We start from the raw sequence: 14745 nt of genomic DNA, 5'->3' as shown, positions 1-14745 counted from the left end.
ATCCTGCCTTGCAGGATCCAAGGTCATCGGAATGACAACCAGGAGCACTGAGCGCTCCACAGAAACAGAAGAACAGTAAACTTCCTTTGGGATTAGGGAGAGGAGTTTTCTCTGGTCCTTGCCTGGTTCCGACTTTGGGTCCCCACTCTCTCTCGTAATGACCATCAGGATCGCTCCAGAAACCCCTCAAAACAAACAAACAAACAAACAAAAAACTAGACTAGATAGACAAAGAACAACAAGGAAAGCTTAGAAACAGACAGGAAACAGTCGGCGTGGAGGCACTTCTACCTCACTGGGTGGGACACAAAGATTAGTTACTCCTCACTAGGGTGTTGAAGATTTCTCTGTACACCCCTCCTAAAACTGTTCACCTAAACTGCTGACATATGTCTTGTTAGAGTTATAGAGTTAGACTACCCGAAAAACAGCCAGGTTCAGAAAAATCATGCTTCAACGCTATAAACTGCTAAACACTAAAATTAAAATAGACATGAGACAGCTGAATAGTAATCTATAGCCATTTTAAGGTATATAGAACCTGGTTGTATATAAACTAATAATTGAAATGTCAATGTAGAAGTCACAGGTTGTGGTTCAGAACTTGCATTCTTTCTTTTTTTTCTCTCTCTCTTTTAACATATTGGTTACTCAATACCATGTCAACTAATTTCATAACGTTATAAATTGTTACTGATGTAATGTCGGGGCTTTTAATTGATCGGGATGATACTCTGCCGGCTCTACCTTCAGACCAGAGATGGTCTCCCCAAGAAACCGTTGAACTTATCTGGACAATAAGATGCTGGACTTTATGCTCAGTAGATGCTTGCAATGAAAGAATCTCAACTGAATTTGAACTGTGGTAATGTAACAAGGTGGAGAAATCCACCATGGGGGAGGGGGTGGAGAAGGGTGGGGGGAATCCCAGTGCCTATAAAACTGTGTCACATAATGCAATATAATCAATAAAAAAATGTGAGAAAAAGAAAAAAATCATTATCTCATTAGTCCCAGTGGATCTTTACCCATACTGACACCAGCCTAGATCAAGCTGTGATTTCAGATTCTTGCCTTGATTTTACAGTGATAAAGCAAGGGGCCACCCTATTTTATAAACATTCTGAACTCATCTAACATCAGGTATAGCTATTAGAATCATAAAATCTCCAGTGACAATAACAGTATATACTAGGAATATTATGGGCAGTGGCAGCGCCACAGTAATCTGTGCTGGTGACATCACACGGAAAGGTGTGAGAAACTTGGAAGTGTCTGCCAGTATAGCAAGAGATTTGGAAATCAGTCTTCAAGAAAATGGTAAGAGAAAGGCAACATGGTCAATTCAGCCCGGATGGGCAAAGTATCTCCAGTAACTACTGGTTCAAGAGCCTTTTCTCAGCATAGTCCTTCTTGCTCCTTTGGTCAAGGGCTTACAGTTTCATTTTAAGCATGGCCAACTGCTCATATGATATTCATGAGATCGCTTTCTGAATCTGCCTCTTCTCTCCTACCTACTCAGCAGAATCAAGGCTACCCTCTCTCACCTAACTCATTTATTTTCAAAGGACTATTAACTTTATATTAATTCATAATGCAAAAAAGAATACTAAAGACCAGGGTAGGAAAGATAAATTTTCAACATTAATTTTTTTTAAGGAGCCATATCATGAGTTTGCAGCTCGGAGGCAGGCATTTGGCACAACAGGTAAGTTGCCACTTGGAATGCCTGCATCTCACACTAGAGTATCTGGCTCAAGTCCTGGCTGCTTTGCTTCTGACTTAGCTTCCTGTTAATGCATCTTGGAAGGCAACAGGTGATAGTTCAAGCACTTGGGTTCCTGCCACTCATGTGAGAAAGGCAGATTGAGTTCTAAGCTCCTGGCTTTGGCCTGGCTCAATCCTGGCTGTTGCAGACAAATGGGGAGTGAACCAGCAAATGGAATATTCTTGTCTCTGTCTCTCTATGTGTGTCTCCCTGCCTTTATTTTATAAGAATAAATTAACATTTAAAACAACACAAAATACTCCAGCTGTTTTGTGAAATAAATTGCTGAGCTGGCTAAATCCCCAAGAGTGTACTTTTCCTAATTTCTTTACCCAGATAACCACGATGATTCAGGGCTGCGAAGATGTCCTAGGTTCAATATGGAAGACATAGATGGACCATGGCAGACACAGAAAGTCAACTATATTACTTTTTTTAACCCAATGCTCCAGGCAGATGCTACTGACCAATGGGCACTAATATAAGGGATGAAACCTGCTTATCATCTAGGCTTTATGTAGCCTTATGGAGTAGGAAGATATAAAATGATTGTGTAAGAATGCCTCTTGAACTTTTGTGAATAGTTAGGGTATTCAATGATACTGCAGACAAAATATTGAGACATCTTATAAGCTTCAAATCTATTTTTCATCTTAAATCCCAGTTGAGGAATAGGTGTTTACTGCAACAGTTTGGTTGCCTACATCACATATTAGAGTCCTAACTCTACTTAAGAGTCTAGCTTTCTGTTAATGCACATCCTGGGAAGCAGCAGGTAAGAGCTCAATTGTTTGGGTTCCTGCTACTCAAATGAGAGACCCAGACGGAGTTCCAGCTCCTGGCTTTGACTTGGCTCAGCCCCAGTCATTATAGACATTTGGGGAATAAAACAACAGATGAAAGATCTCTGTCTCTCAAATAAATAAGAAAAAAAATAATAATTCCCAGTTGTGATTAGATTTCTTTATAACAATATATGTGGATTACAATATTTTGTATTCTCTCTACTGCTTGGCAAAACGCAAAAGAGCAGTTAAAAAAGAGAAATAGAACTAGGGTATGGAGTAACTACTCCAGGACTAAATAAAATATACAACATATGAATTATACTTCCATAGAGCTGTCAAATCAAAGAGAAGTTAAGTACCAAACCAATATTTGGTAGAAGCGCATGAGAAAAGTAAAACTTATAAAATACCATGAGAAAAATAAGGCATTTAGTATTTGCTTCTGCATCTAGCCAAAGTTCATTAAGAACTTACTCCTCATGACAAGTTCAGACTCTGAAACAAATCAGCAACATCTCATTAGAGGTTAGCATGGGACAAAATGAAGTGGATTATAAAAGAGGTTCAAAAGAACTGGAAAAAAATATAATTTAGTCTGGATCAGAACAGAGACTAATTTATAAGACAGTCTCCCAAGGAGTACTCCACAAAATATAATTGTTTTGTAGGATGTCAAGAGATGTATGTAACATGAAAGAAATTTCTATAGCTAGACAAGCTTGGGAAATACTGAGTTGAGCTTAATTGAAAAGGTTTCTTTATAGAAGGATTTCTCAGTCTTTTAACATGCTGTTGGACATTATGATGGGATATACAGTATATGGTGTTTCCCAAAGGAATTTATCTGTGGAGCCTCCGCTTCCATGAAATATCCCAAAGGATCAATATTTCCAATAGTATATATAAGAAATCCTGACCTAAACCATGTTTGGCTAATGGCTTCACCATTATAACTTACAAAGGAGTTACATCCTTATAACTTACATCCTTATAACTCCTTTAAAATGATAAAATTGGGAATTAATATGGAAACTATAAATGATTTATAGATTTACATAATTATATTTAGGCATATTATAGAATATACATGGTTCTCAATCCATAGTTTGCATATAGCTAATAAATTTTAGCAAAAGTACCCCTTGAGGTATTATTGCTCTGAATAAATGGAGAGGACTCTGTTTATGACAGCCAAGCATCTGGATTCCAAAACAGGCATAACCAGGCAGGTAGTAAAACAATAAGTGAAAAAAAAAGTAGCTGGACTTGTTTATGCCTGCATGTGGCCTTGGGTTGGAACAGTCACCAGAACACTCTTTAGGTCTGTAAATCCCTTCTTACGGATGCACACACTCTTGTAGTCACTTTTATCACAGAAATGTGAAATGGATCCTCAATCATCACAACAGTCTGATTCTGAATTTAACATCTTTGAATAACAACAAATACAAGTACATAGTGCTTGAACTGGTTCCTAAGAATGTCAAACACTGAGAGAAACTCCTGCAGGCTAGAGTCCACCCCTCCCCTGAGCCAGACCCTCTGGGCCTCCCAATTTGACTTTCCCCACTGCAGAGTCTCCCCTGCAGCCCAGGAGTTCATTCAGCTGTCCCAGAGAGGCCTTGGGGTCATGCAGTAGCTTGTAAACTCCAGAGCACAGCCAGATCCAGAACAGCTCTCAGCTCTGTCGCCTTCCTTCCTTCCTTTCTCTGATCCAGAAAATCAGATTTCCCACCAATCTCCTTCCTTAGGGAACAATGACTTGAGACCCTGCCTAGCCACACCTCTTACTTCCTTCAACTAGTGCCTTTGGGTATGTAGGTATCAAGTGGTGCACCTCTAGGTACTAATCCGATTCTCCTTTTCCCCTCACCTCCTCTTGGGCTCCCTGTGCCTTTTCTCCCAAAGCCTGTTGGAAAACACAAGCAGCTGAGCCCAAGAAACTGCTTCCCATGATCCTTTTCCAGATCCATGTCTCTGCCTGCCCTTGTAAAAAGGGAAGGGGGCAGGGTCTCTGAGGCTAATCAGGTTCAAGAGAAGAAGGCTGATGCTCTTTTTTTTTTTTTTTTTTTTTTCCTTTTTCCATTTTGGACTATTAGGAAGTCCAGGGCAATGGATAGCCGATGCCTGGGAGTGAGGCAGCCTGAACCCCAGCTTACCATGAAGCACCTGCAGAGGGTGTATTAGGGGTCTGAGAAACCAAGGCATTTCTGAGTGATTTCACCCCAAAAGCTTGCTCCTTTGGAATACTTTTCTGGAAAGAAGCTGTGCCCAGGATTTTACCCCAAGTGCAGCATTTAGGGTTGATAAAAGTAAAGTGAGGTGCATGTTCTTTCTTCATTCTAACTTGGAGATGATGCAGTAACACACATATCCATTCTAGAAAAAAAAATCAGTGAAAGGACCAGCTAGTCAGTTAAAAATAAAACCCATAGCTTGATCAGCTGGCAAAAGACCAGATCAGAAACTACAACATAAAACACTCAGACAACAAGAAATTTTATTTTTCTTTCATCCAAGTGCTGCAGGAAACAACAATAAAAACTTACCAAGGCTCCTTGTTGCCTTAAATTCTGTTATATTCATCAAAGCAGGAAGCAGGTAGAAGGCATTCGCTGAGAAGTGGCACATTTCTCAGCAGCCCTTTTGAAAGTGTAGGGCTAATGCCATTCTGACCTTTGATTTTCTAGGAATCCTGAGTTCCCTAATACCGTAAGAATACAGCTTCAGTAGTAGAGCAAAAGAAAAGCGACTCCTCTGTCATAAGCAGCAGTCTTTGAGACTAAGAGGTACATGTGTTTCTAAAGTCTTATGAAGTTCCCCTCTTCCATCCAGATGTTTGCATCAGAAAGCTGGAAGACATCCTTGATTCTCCATGTCTTAATCAAGCAGGTATTATACCATTTCCTGCCTGTTCCACTTTACTAGTATCTGTTTCTAGCTGCCCCCCTGCCTAACTTCTGCTTTAATGGAGGCCTTCATTATCCTTGCCTGGATTACTGTATCCACTTCTGTGTTAATCTTCCAATGTGTAATCCCACTTTCCCCAATCCCCCAGTCACCATAACACGACAACCAAAGTCAAATATGATTGTATTATTTCCTTAATTTCCAGCCACCCCAACTGAATCCTTTTGTTTCTTCTCCCATGCCCTTTGTCTGGAATTATCTCCCTTGCCTCATTTTGACCAGTCTATAAATTTTCAATCTTCCTCTGAGAACCAGTGCAGCAATGTCTCTTCTGTGAAGCCTTCCCTGACCACTTGATTAGTCATCCTCTTGTCTTCTTCTGGCCATACAGGACCTGGTTCTTGCTTTTCTTACCCTGTAGTAACTCAGCTTATTCCAGATTTCTATAGCTCTGGTGATTTCTTACACGGTATCTGCTGGATGAGCAGGTGAGTAGTGAAGAGCTGAAGGCCTGAGCAAACCTGATCTTCAATTTGTAAAATAGAAAGGAGCCTGAGAAATACCACTGGCTTACAAGCCGATGGACCCATGAGGAGAATCCACAGTATATTGAAGTCATTTGACTACAAGAAGCACCCTAAAGGTACTCAGACCACAGAGTCCATGTAGGCCAATTTTTATGGTAGTTACTTGGTATCTTTATTGCTCTCTGCCATTTTCAAAAGCTGCTTTGGCCCACTCATTGACCAGCCCTATACCAGCCCTATGTCAGAATCTAGGAGTAAAACTCCTTTCCAATCTTGTGTAGTACAAGGAATCAAACCTTGGCATGCCTCATTTTCTCCCAAGGAAGATATCACTTTTTCTCAGTAACACCCTCCACTGATGTATACGCTTTTCTGACACATCTAAGACCATTCTAGTAATTGTTTGATCCCTTCCTTCTCCTGGCTATCTACTGGAAGAGATTTCCTTTTGTCTCTATATCCTTACAGTACCTGGACATGAGTAGATGCACAGCAAATGATTATGAAGTAAACAAAATCAGTTAATGGATAATCTGTGATCAGTAAGGCCAGACTAGCACTTCTCTCAAGTGTGCTGAGACCCCATCTGTTGCCATATGCCATTTTTAAGTCTCTTTGGCCTCTAACAGTACAGGAGGCAGAGTGTTACCAATTAAGTGCTTAAAAGCTCCATTTGTTTTTCTTGCAGCAAACCTTTTGCTCTCCGACTGCAGCTGAAGAAAAGACAGACTGTGTGTCTATACCCATCAGCCAAGCAGACAGACAATAGTGGTAGAGAGCCTATCCCTGTTACTCATACATACAATAGTCTAAACCCATCCCAACTGCTACCAGAGCCTTTGGCAGCTATGAGCTTCCCTAGAGCAGTAAAATGGATGGATCATACACAGAGTTAACACACGAAGTGCACCCTTTGCTGATAGTTTCTTTAGGAGAATCTGTGCTCAGAAACATTCAGGATTGCCTAGACCCAGCAGGCAAGAACGGAGCCCTGGGAATAACTGTTCCAGAGGAGTTCTCCTTCCTTTTGACAAGGAGACAGGAAGAGACCCTGGGGAGCTCTCAGGGACACGTTCAGGTTTGGTTCAGCTGCTGAGATGCAGCCAGGCCAATTAAATAATTGGTGTGATGGGGGAAAGCAGGATAGCCACTCTCCTCAGGCAAACTCCCACTTCAGAGCGGAGGCTCCATGCAGCTGTGGCAGCATCAGCAGCAGCAGCAGCAACAAGGCAGGGATCTCTTCCTCTTCCTCCCACTGGCTGAGAAGCAGGGCTTAAATTAGCACCTTGGAAACACCCATTTCTGCTGCCTGCGCCTCCTCACTCAGCTCCTGCCACTCCCTTGGACCTCTTTTAAGTTTTGTTTCAAGATTAATAATAATAATAAGAAGAAGAAGAATGCTTACAGCTTATATTTTCAAGTGTGAATTATCCTTTGGGTTCTTCCCACCATCAGGTATAGGAGAGGGTTATTTGATGATGAGGCCCAAATGACAGGCCTCTATCCATACAACTTGATCCATAGTGGGCTGAGCCTCTGCTGTGGTGCTGGAAGTGGTTCATATCCTGGCAGCTCCACTTCCCATCTAGTTCCCTATTTATGATCTGGGAAGGCAGCAGAGAATGGCTTAAGTCCTGGCCATTTGGGGAATGAACCATTAGATGAAAAGACCCTTCTCTCTGTAAAATCTGCCTCTCAAATAAAAATAACAAATAAATAAATCTAAAAAACAAAATAAAACCGTGGTCCTAAAGTGGGCAATAATGTTGATGCTAGCATGTCTGTTTCCATAGAGGCTGAAGGAGGCATCCCTTCCTCTGCCCCTACTGAGGCAAAGAGCAAGAGAAACAACTTTCGCTGGACTCTGTGCTCTAGGGCAGGGCCACATCTGTGCCTGTGGTGCTAACCACTGCGCTTCTAAGGACAAAGGTAGAGTCTGGCACAGAACAGATGCCCAAAAATCATTTGGGAATCATTTCCCTGAACTGAAAGTATCAGGTCTCCGCTGACATTCTTTGGAAAGGAAAGTGAGGGAGATAAAGAGCTATCTTTCTCTTTTTTTCTGCCCTTCTCCTCAATGATATGCCTTCTTCATCTCTCAAGTCCCTGATCTTAATAATATGCAAGACGTTTACGCAGTTTTGGGGATGTCTCTAGACTACAACCTAGAGACAGAGGTCAAGAAGCAGGATAGGGCCCAGCATGATAGCACAATTGGCTAAACCTCCACCTCCAAGCACTGGGATCCCATTTGGGTGCCACTTTGTATCCTGGCTGCTCCACTTCCCCTCCAGCTCCCTGTTGGTGGCCTGGGAAAGCAGCAGAGGATGGCCCAGAGCCTTGGGACCCTGCACCCACATGGGAGACCCAAAAGAGGCTCCTGGCTTTGGAACAGCTCAGCTCCAGCCATTGCGGCCACTTAGGGAGTGAACCAGCATATGGAAGATCTTTCTGTCTGTAAACCTGTCTTTCTAATAAAAGTAAATCAATCTTTAAAAAAAGGCAGGATAATGTTTATGACCATCAGATAGGTAATGAGCATGTGGTAATTAAAAAAAAAAAAACTTTTCCCTCAACTTTAACAAAGATAGCCTTGCAGACCAGCAGACCAGGGCTACTTTAGCCCTTGGGGAAAGGGGCTGTTCTCATAAGGGCCTCCTCACCACAAGCATCTCTACTTCAGGGCTACTCAGACCAGGAGCAGCTCAGAAGTCCTCTTCCAAACCAAATCACTAGGAAGAACTTCAGGTAATAACAGAGGCACAGAGGACAAGTGAGAGCCTGAGGGCCCTGATTCTTCTCCCTCTTCTTTGGCCAGTTGTCTCCTTTTGCAGGAATCCCACTGCAGAGACAAAAACCAACTAGTATGCCTTCTCCTGACTCACACTCACCCTCTCTTTAGGTTCTTGATGAGCTGTTTGGAACTGAAAGGGTTATCTAGTGTGACAAGTCAGGTTGGCTGGATGGAGAAACCAGACAGGACAGGTCTCTGAACCCAGCCCAAAGCCCTTCTTCAAGCTCACGGGACAGATTTGTCTACAGAATTTTATGACTCTCAAGTAATCCAACAACAGCATCATGCTAGAAAAAAGTCCTACAGTAGTGCGCTCCTTATTTTAATAATGTGCACTTCCATAAAATGTCTGTATTTTGATTTCTAGAGCTCTCTAGGTGGTCATAAAAAGGGAAGAAGAGCCATTCATCTTTGGCTAGGTGAGCATTAGTGAGTGATTCACCCTTCCATCCCCAGTATAGAGATACTGGTATAGAGATACTCACTGGTCCCTGATACAACTCATGCTGGCTATTGTATTGCTTAGCTAATTTGCCCAGGAAGCCACAAAGTACAAATGCCAGCCAGGAGGCTGCAGGCCTCACGATTTTAGAAGCTGCTCCTGGCCCCACCACCTAACATGGACAGAGAAAGGACACCTAGGGAGCTCTGGAGCTTCAGTACTTTCAGAGCTGAACTCCACTAGTGCAGCGCTCAGACAACAGGACATCCACACCTTCAGGTTCCAGGCCTGCTCCGGCTGAGGAAAGAGTCTGAACAACCTGGGCCCTCCTGCTTTCTTTCTCCCATCTGGGTATCACATGGTTGGGCCTCAGCCATCGCCCACCCTGCGGCTGGGCAAACCAATCAGTCAAGTAGCTCTGGGGCAGCGGCCTGCAGGTATGGTCTCCCTTAGGCCTGGCCTCCCTTGCACCCGCGTAGCCCTCCCCCTTCCATCCCCTCCGAGCTGGCAGCGATGACATCATTCCTCCCTTGCCTCGGGGACCGCGGACAGGCGGCAGGATCCGCGTCCTGGCTGACTAGGGCAAGCACGTAGGCCTAGAAAGGATGGGGGCTCTTCCGAGTCGGTGCGGCTCCTGCCTGGCCCCACCTCCTCTCCCGGCGGTTCCAGAGCGCTCTCATGCGCGCCCCTGATCCTCCACGGCACAGCCACTCACTCCCTCAACCTAGTCTACCTGGGCTCCTCTCCGGAGAAAAAGACGCTTCCCACGTCCTGCACTGACCCCCTGCATCCACCAGGCTCGGGCCTCGGCTGTGCGTTCCTGTCCTTACACAGCCGACCGCTGGGCAGGCCCTTCTCCTAAAAACCTGATGGCTCCTCCTCCTCCGCCCAGAGCATCACAGGCAGGCCTCTGGGGCTAAAGGCCTTCTCATCTCTCACCCCAACCCCTGTGCTTTGCAGCCCGTGGTGCCCTCTGACAGCACCCCTGCCATGCCCGCGGTGGACCTCCGCTAGCGGCGGGCACCATTGTGCCCCCCTCCATCCACCCGACAGGAGTGTTCTGCCTCCGCCACGACGCGCTCCACCCTTCCAGGTCTCTCGGCTCCCACTCGGTTAATTCTCCCACAATTTTCTTGTCTTGCAAGTTCCCTTCCCCGGCCAGGCGTTTTCGGGGTTCTCTCTGCCCCATCTGACGACGCCCGCTCCACACAATCCTCCCCACGGCCTCATTTCCTTCCTCCCCCTCCGGCGGCATCCCCTCCCGGCCCGGGCCTGCCCGCCGCCCGCCCCCTCACCAGCGGCTGCATCTCCGAGTGCGCGGTGGGCACCTGGAACCGGTCGATCTCCTCCATCATGGTGCCGGCGGGAGAGCGGGCCGGGGGGCCGGGCGCGGCCGGGTACGCCGAGGGGACCGCACGGGGCGGCGGCCCCAGGAGCCCGGCAGAGACTGCAGGTTAGGCCGCCGCCGCGGACGAGTCGGGCGGGCAGGCGACCAGGCAGATGGAGAGAGAAGCGGGGGGCAGGAGGATGTGAGGCCGGCGTGGCTCGGTGGGCTTGCCGAGCTCTGGCGCGGCCGTGGCCAGGCCGAGCCGCAGGTCCAGCCTCGCCTCCTCCTCCGCCGCCGCCTCCTGTCAGCAACTCAGCCACTGCGGTGACTCGGCAACTCCACTTCCGGGTCCGGGACACCGCCCGGCGCCTGCATTATTCATGAGGAGGCGGCATCTGAGCGCCTTGGTCCTGCCCACACGCTGTGCTAAAGGCGCGCAGCCATCCGACGCGTTATTCCTGCAGGGGCGGGGCCTAGCGGGGCAGGCGGGTCCCCGCGGGCCCAGCCCCGCCTCCTTCACGGACCGAAAGGGGGAGCCACAAGCGCCTGCGCCTTGGCTGCCGGTCGGTTGCTGGGTAACCGCGTCAGGGAGGAGCTGATTCTGTCCTACAAGGGCACCGGGACCCAAACGACAGGCGCTGTCCCCAAAGAACCCCTGCGACTGGGAATTGAACTGTAAGAGAGTCCGGATTTCCTGCGTGTGGTCAGGCGAAGGAGTGTTTTGTAGGTTCTCCAAGGGTTGCGGCACTCCTGGCTTCTGTCAAGATGCCCCCAAAACAGCCTCGTAGGCAGGTAACTCACACCCTCACTTGCCCTCTCTTGATGAACTTTAACCTTTGCCTTCAGTGATCTCCTAGTGACCACTGACTTTTGTTGCAACAGACCTGCTCTTATTTCCTCTGTTGAACCCCAATTTTCTTTCCCCCTGAACCCTAGCCCAAGCTCTCACTGACCTCTGACCCTGTCTTGCTCTCTGCCATTAATCCTGGCCTCCTGTCCCGTACTGCCTCAACGCATGGTTTTTAGTCTCCCTGTGCCTTTACTATTCCCATTATTCAGTCCACAAAACCACCCGAGCGGCCCATTCTCAGCCCCCACCTCTCCTTTCCTCCGGTCTATTCCTCATTGCCCTCAGATTCCTGTTTCAGAGGAGGTATCTGTGTATCCAGCGCTGGGCCAAGTGGGGATCCAGGTCTTGCCCATTTGGGAGTCCAAAAAGGAAATGCAAGGAAATTGTGCGAGGAACACCGAGCAGGTCCTGTGCAGGAGCTGGGTTTGGCTTTTCAGTGCTAGGAGAGCTGTGAAGAGAGTCAAGAAAGGAGAGAGACCCTCCCTCACAAACAACACAATGCAAACACAGGCAGGCCCCCAACTGTTTCAACAGTTTGCCTTGTATGTCTTTCCTGGCCCAGGGAAGTCTACTCTTGTGATTCATTCAGCGCTGTGAACATTATATGCTTCTTGCCACCTGGCCAGGCAGTGTCTCTTCTCACAGGAAGCCCAAGAGTTCCCAAGCCCAGAGTTTCACTTTCCTCCCCCGCATCATTGTAGAAGGGCAGGTAGCAGCTGCTTGAGAAACTCTCTGTGGTGATTCCATTGGTTCCTCAGGAACCAGATTTCCCAAAACATTTATGAATGACTACGCTAGGGCTAAGGTGCAATTTCACATTCTATAAAATAAGGAAGGCTTCTGTTATTTTATGTTTGTCTCACTCAAGGCTAGGTATATTGAAGTTTGGAGAGCAAATCTGTGCCCATTCTGTTTATGACTCGGTTTGTGAGGGGGTTCTTGAAAAAGTTCATGGAAAATGTGTATTATAAAAAAAAAAAAAGAAAGAAAGAAAACCTATGTAGGGATTTCAAAATTTGGCACCAAAGTAAACTTTGCTTTTAATTGTTTTGAGGTTCCTGTGTTTTGATCTGACCTCCTTCATGTCAGCCTTGGCATCTCTGCTTCTTGCACTTAACCTTCTGTAGCAGACAGACCTCATTTTTGGATCTCTGCAGGCACAGGGAGGCAGCTAGCTGTTCCTTCATGGCTATGCCCTAGTTTCAGGTTGGGGTTGAGCTGTGGTTTGAAACTCATGTGCGGTGCTCCTGCATATTGAGCTTTAACTGGCAAGCAGTTTTAAAGATTTTATTTATTAATTTATTTAAGAGACACACAGAGAGAGAAGGAGGAGAGAGAGAGAGAAACTGTCATCCACTGGTTTATTCCCCAAATGCCTTGAAACAGCTTGGACTGAGCCATTGGAAGATGGGAGGCAGAAATTCAATCCAGGTCTCCCTTGAGGGTGTCAGGGACCCAACCACTTGAGCCATCATCTGCTCCCTCTCAGGGGACATACACATTAGTGGGAAGCTGGAGTCATGAGCTAGAACTGATGTTGAATCCAAGTGTTCTGATGTGAGATGCAAGGGTTTGGTTTTTTATTTTTTTAATAACAGCTAGAATTTTCTTTCTTTTTTTTTTTTTAATGTTTATTTGAAAGACAGAAAGAAAAAGAGCGAGAGAGGCCATCCATCACTGGTTCACTCCTCATTTATTCACAATAGCCAGGGCTGGGTCAGACTTTGGCCAGCAGCTAGGAACTCCATCCAGGTCTTCCATGTGGGTGGCATTGTCCCAAGAACTTGAGCTATCATCACCTACCTCCCAGGATGCATTAGCAGGAAGATGGATGGAAGCAGAGTAGCCTAGATTTGAACTGGCTTTCCAAGAGGAGATGTGGGTTTCCCAAGCCATGGCTTAATATATTGTACCACAATTCCCACTCTAAGATGCAAGGTCCTAACTAGCATCCTAAGTGCTGGGCTACACAACCACTCTGGCAGCCTGTTTGTGGATCAACATCATTCAGATTTGGTTTACATACAATAAAATGGGCCATTTTAATTATATGGGTTGAGAATTTTTAACGAATGTGTACACACCTGTGAACCACCAGCACAATCAAGGTGCAGGGTACTTTCTCTAGCTCAAGAAATTCCTTATGCCTCATCATGGTCATTTCTCCCTTTCCCTTGCTCTGCCTCATCATGATCATTTCTCCCTACCTCCTGCCCCACTGACTCCGGGAACCACTGATCTGCTTTCTGTCACCAGATCACCAGATCACGTTTGTCTTTTCTGTCAGCTTGCAGCTTGAACAAGCCTGGGGATGAGTTTCATTATACTTGGAGGGGAAAATATCAGAGACTGGTGGCACTGAGACAGAGGATAGCAGGCAGGAAGCAGAGAAGCTGGGGATCTGCTGCACATCAGCACTATCCCCAGGAGGCAGCAGTTGTTTTAGTACAAAATATTTATCAAAATAAGTGTTGGTACATGGGGGTGTGAGAAAAGGCTGGGTTGTGTGAGGTTGCTGTATGCATCACCCTGTAGTCCCCATAAAGTCCAGGTTGGGTCATTGCTAAGCAAGTATGTGATGTCCTAGAGATGTTTGAGACATTGTCCCTGTCCTCTGGGAATTCTGCTTAATGATGAAGACAGAACAAAGAAAAGGGATCCTAGGGCTGAAAGGGAGGGAGGACTGCAGGTTGGACCAATAGAAAAGCTTCAGGAAGGAGGCCTGCAGTGGTGAGGGAAGACCAGGATTAAGTTTCTTAGGGAACAGACGGGAGCTTAAATTCCGTTTGTTTTTGTAACTCATTGATTGGGCATCATGGTAGCACCCTGTTTTTCTCAGAATAAAATCCCCCAAATCCAGCTTTCTTGGAATGGACTACATGGTCCTGTTGTCTAGCCTTTTCCTCCTTCCTGTTTGAGTGTAGGTCCTATGAGGCTTGCACAACTGCAACACACCCGGCTGCCTTCACTTTCTGGAAAGTGATGGCCACATTCGTCTTCTCCTCTGGGCCTTTGAAGCTGCCTGGTACCATCTTTTCTGTTCACTGCCACCTGCTGTATTCCCCTCTACTGCAACTGCCCCCTTCATCTGCTATTTAGACTTCCGGTCTCAGCTGGCTTTCATATTCTCCTCCAAGGGATTCAGGCCCTCTTCGGGAGCAAGAAAGGATGATATCCCCCCAGACTATAAACTCTGTTATGGCAGGGATCATGCCTGCTGGTTCATCATTGGTTCTCTCATGCCTAGCACAATGCTTGAGTTATATTAAATTCTAAGAAAATGAATTAAATTTGAATTCTGAATGCAATGAGCTTTTCTTTGCAAATTTTCATCTGAGT

The 14745-nt window shown here is 46.1% G+C and overlaps 2 protein-coding genes across 4 annotated transcripts in view; one reads left to right on the top strand and one right to left on the bottom strand.

Moving 5' to 3' along the window:
- FAM219A (family with sequence similarity 219 member A) overlaps positions 1-10714 on the bottom strand; it is a 54477-nt gene extending 43763 nt beyond the window's left edge. For 2 of the 3 annotated variants that reach the window (XM_004581035.2, XM_004581036.2), the window contains exon 1: positions 10525-10714. In XM_004581035.2, coding sequence (XP_004581092.1) covers positions 10525-10584 — 60 coding nt within the window. In that variant the 5' untranslated portion in view covers positions 10585-10714. The remainder of the gene's footprint in view (positions 1-10524) is intronic. The other variant, XM_058672674.1, reaches the window with a different exon arrangement.
- Positions 10715-11084: 370 nt separating this feature from the next.
- Positions 11085-14745, top strand: part of DNAI1 (dynein axonemal intermediate chain 1) — a 61734-nt gene continuing 58073 nt past the window's right edge. Inside the window, exon 1 of the mRNA XM_058672668.1 lies at positions 11085-11348. Coding sequence (XP_058528651.1) covers positions 11322-11348 — 27 coding nt within the window. The 5' untranslated portion in view covers positions 11085-11321. The remainder of the gene's footprint in view (positions 11349-14745) is intronic.

This window comes from Ochotona princeps, chromosome 14, assembly GCF_030435755.1.
Source record: "Ochotona princeps isolate mOchPri1 chromosome 14, mOchPri1.hap1, whole genome shotgun sequence".
NCBI classification, from domain to species: domain Eukaryota; kingdom Metazoa; phylum Chordata; class Mammalia; order Lagomorpha; family Ochotonidae; genus Ochotona; species Ochotona princeps.
The sequence above is the reverse complement of the archived record's forward strand: the minus strand, read 5'-3'. Positions and strand labels throughout refer to the sequence as shown.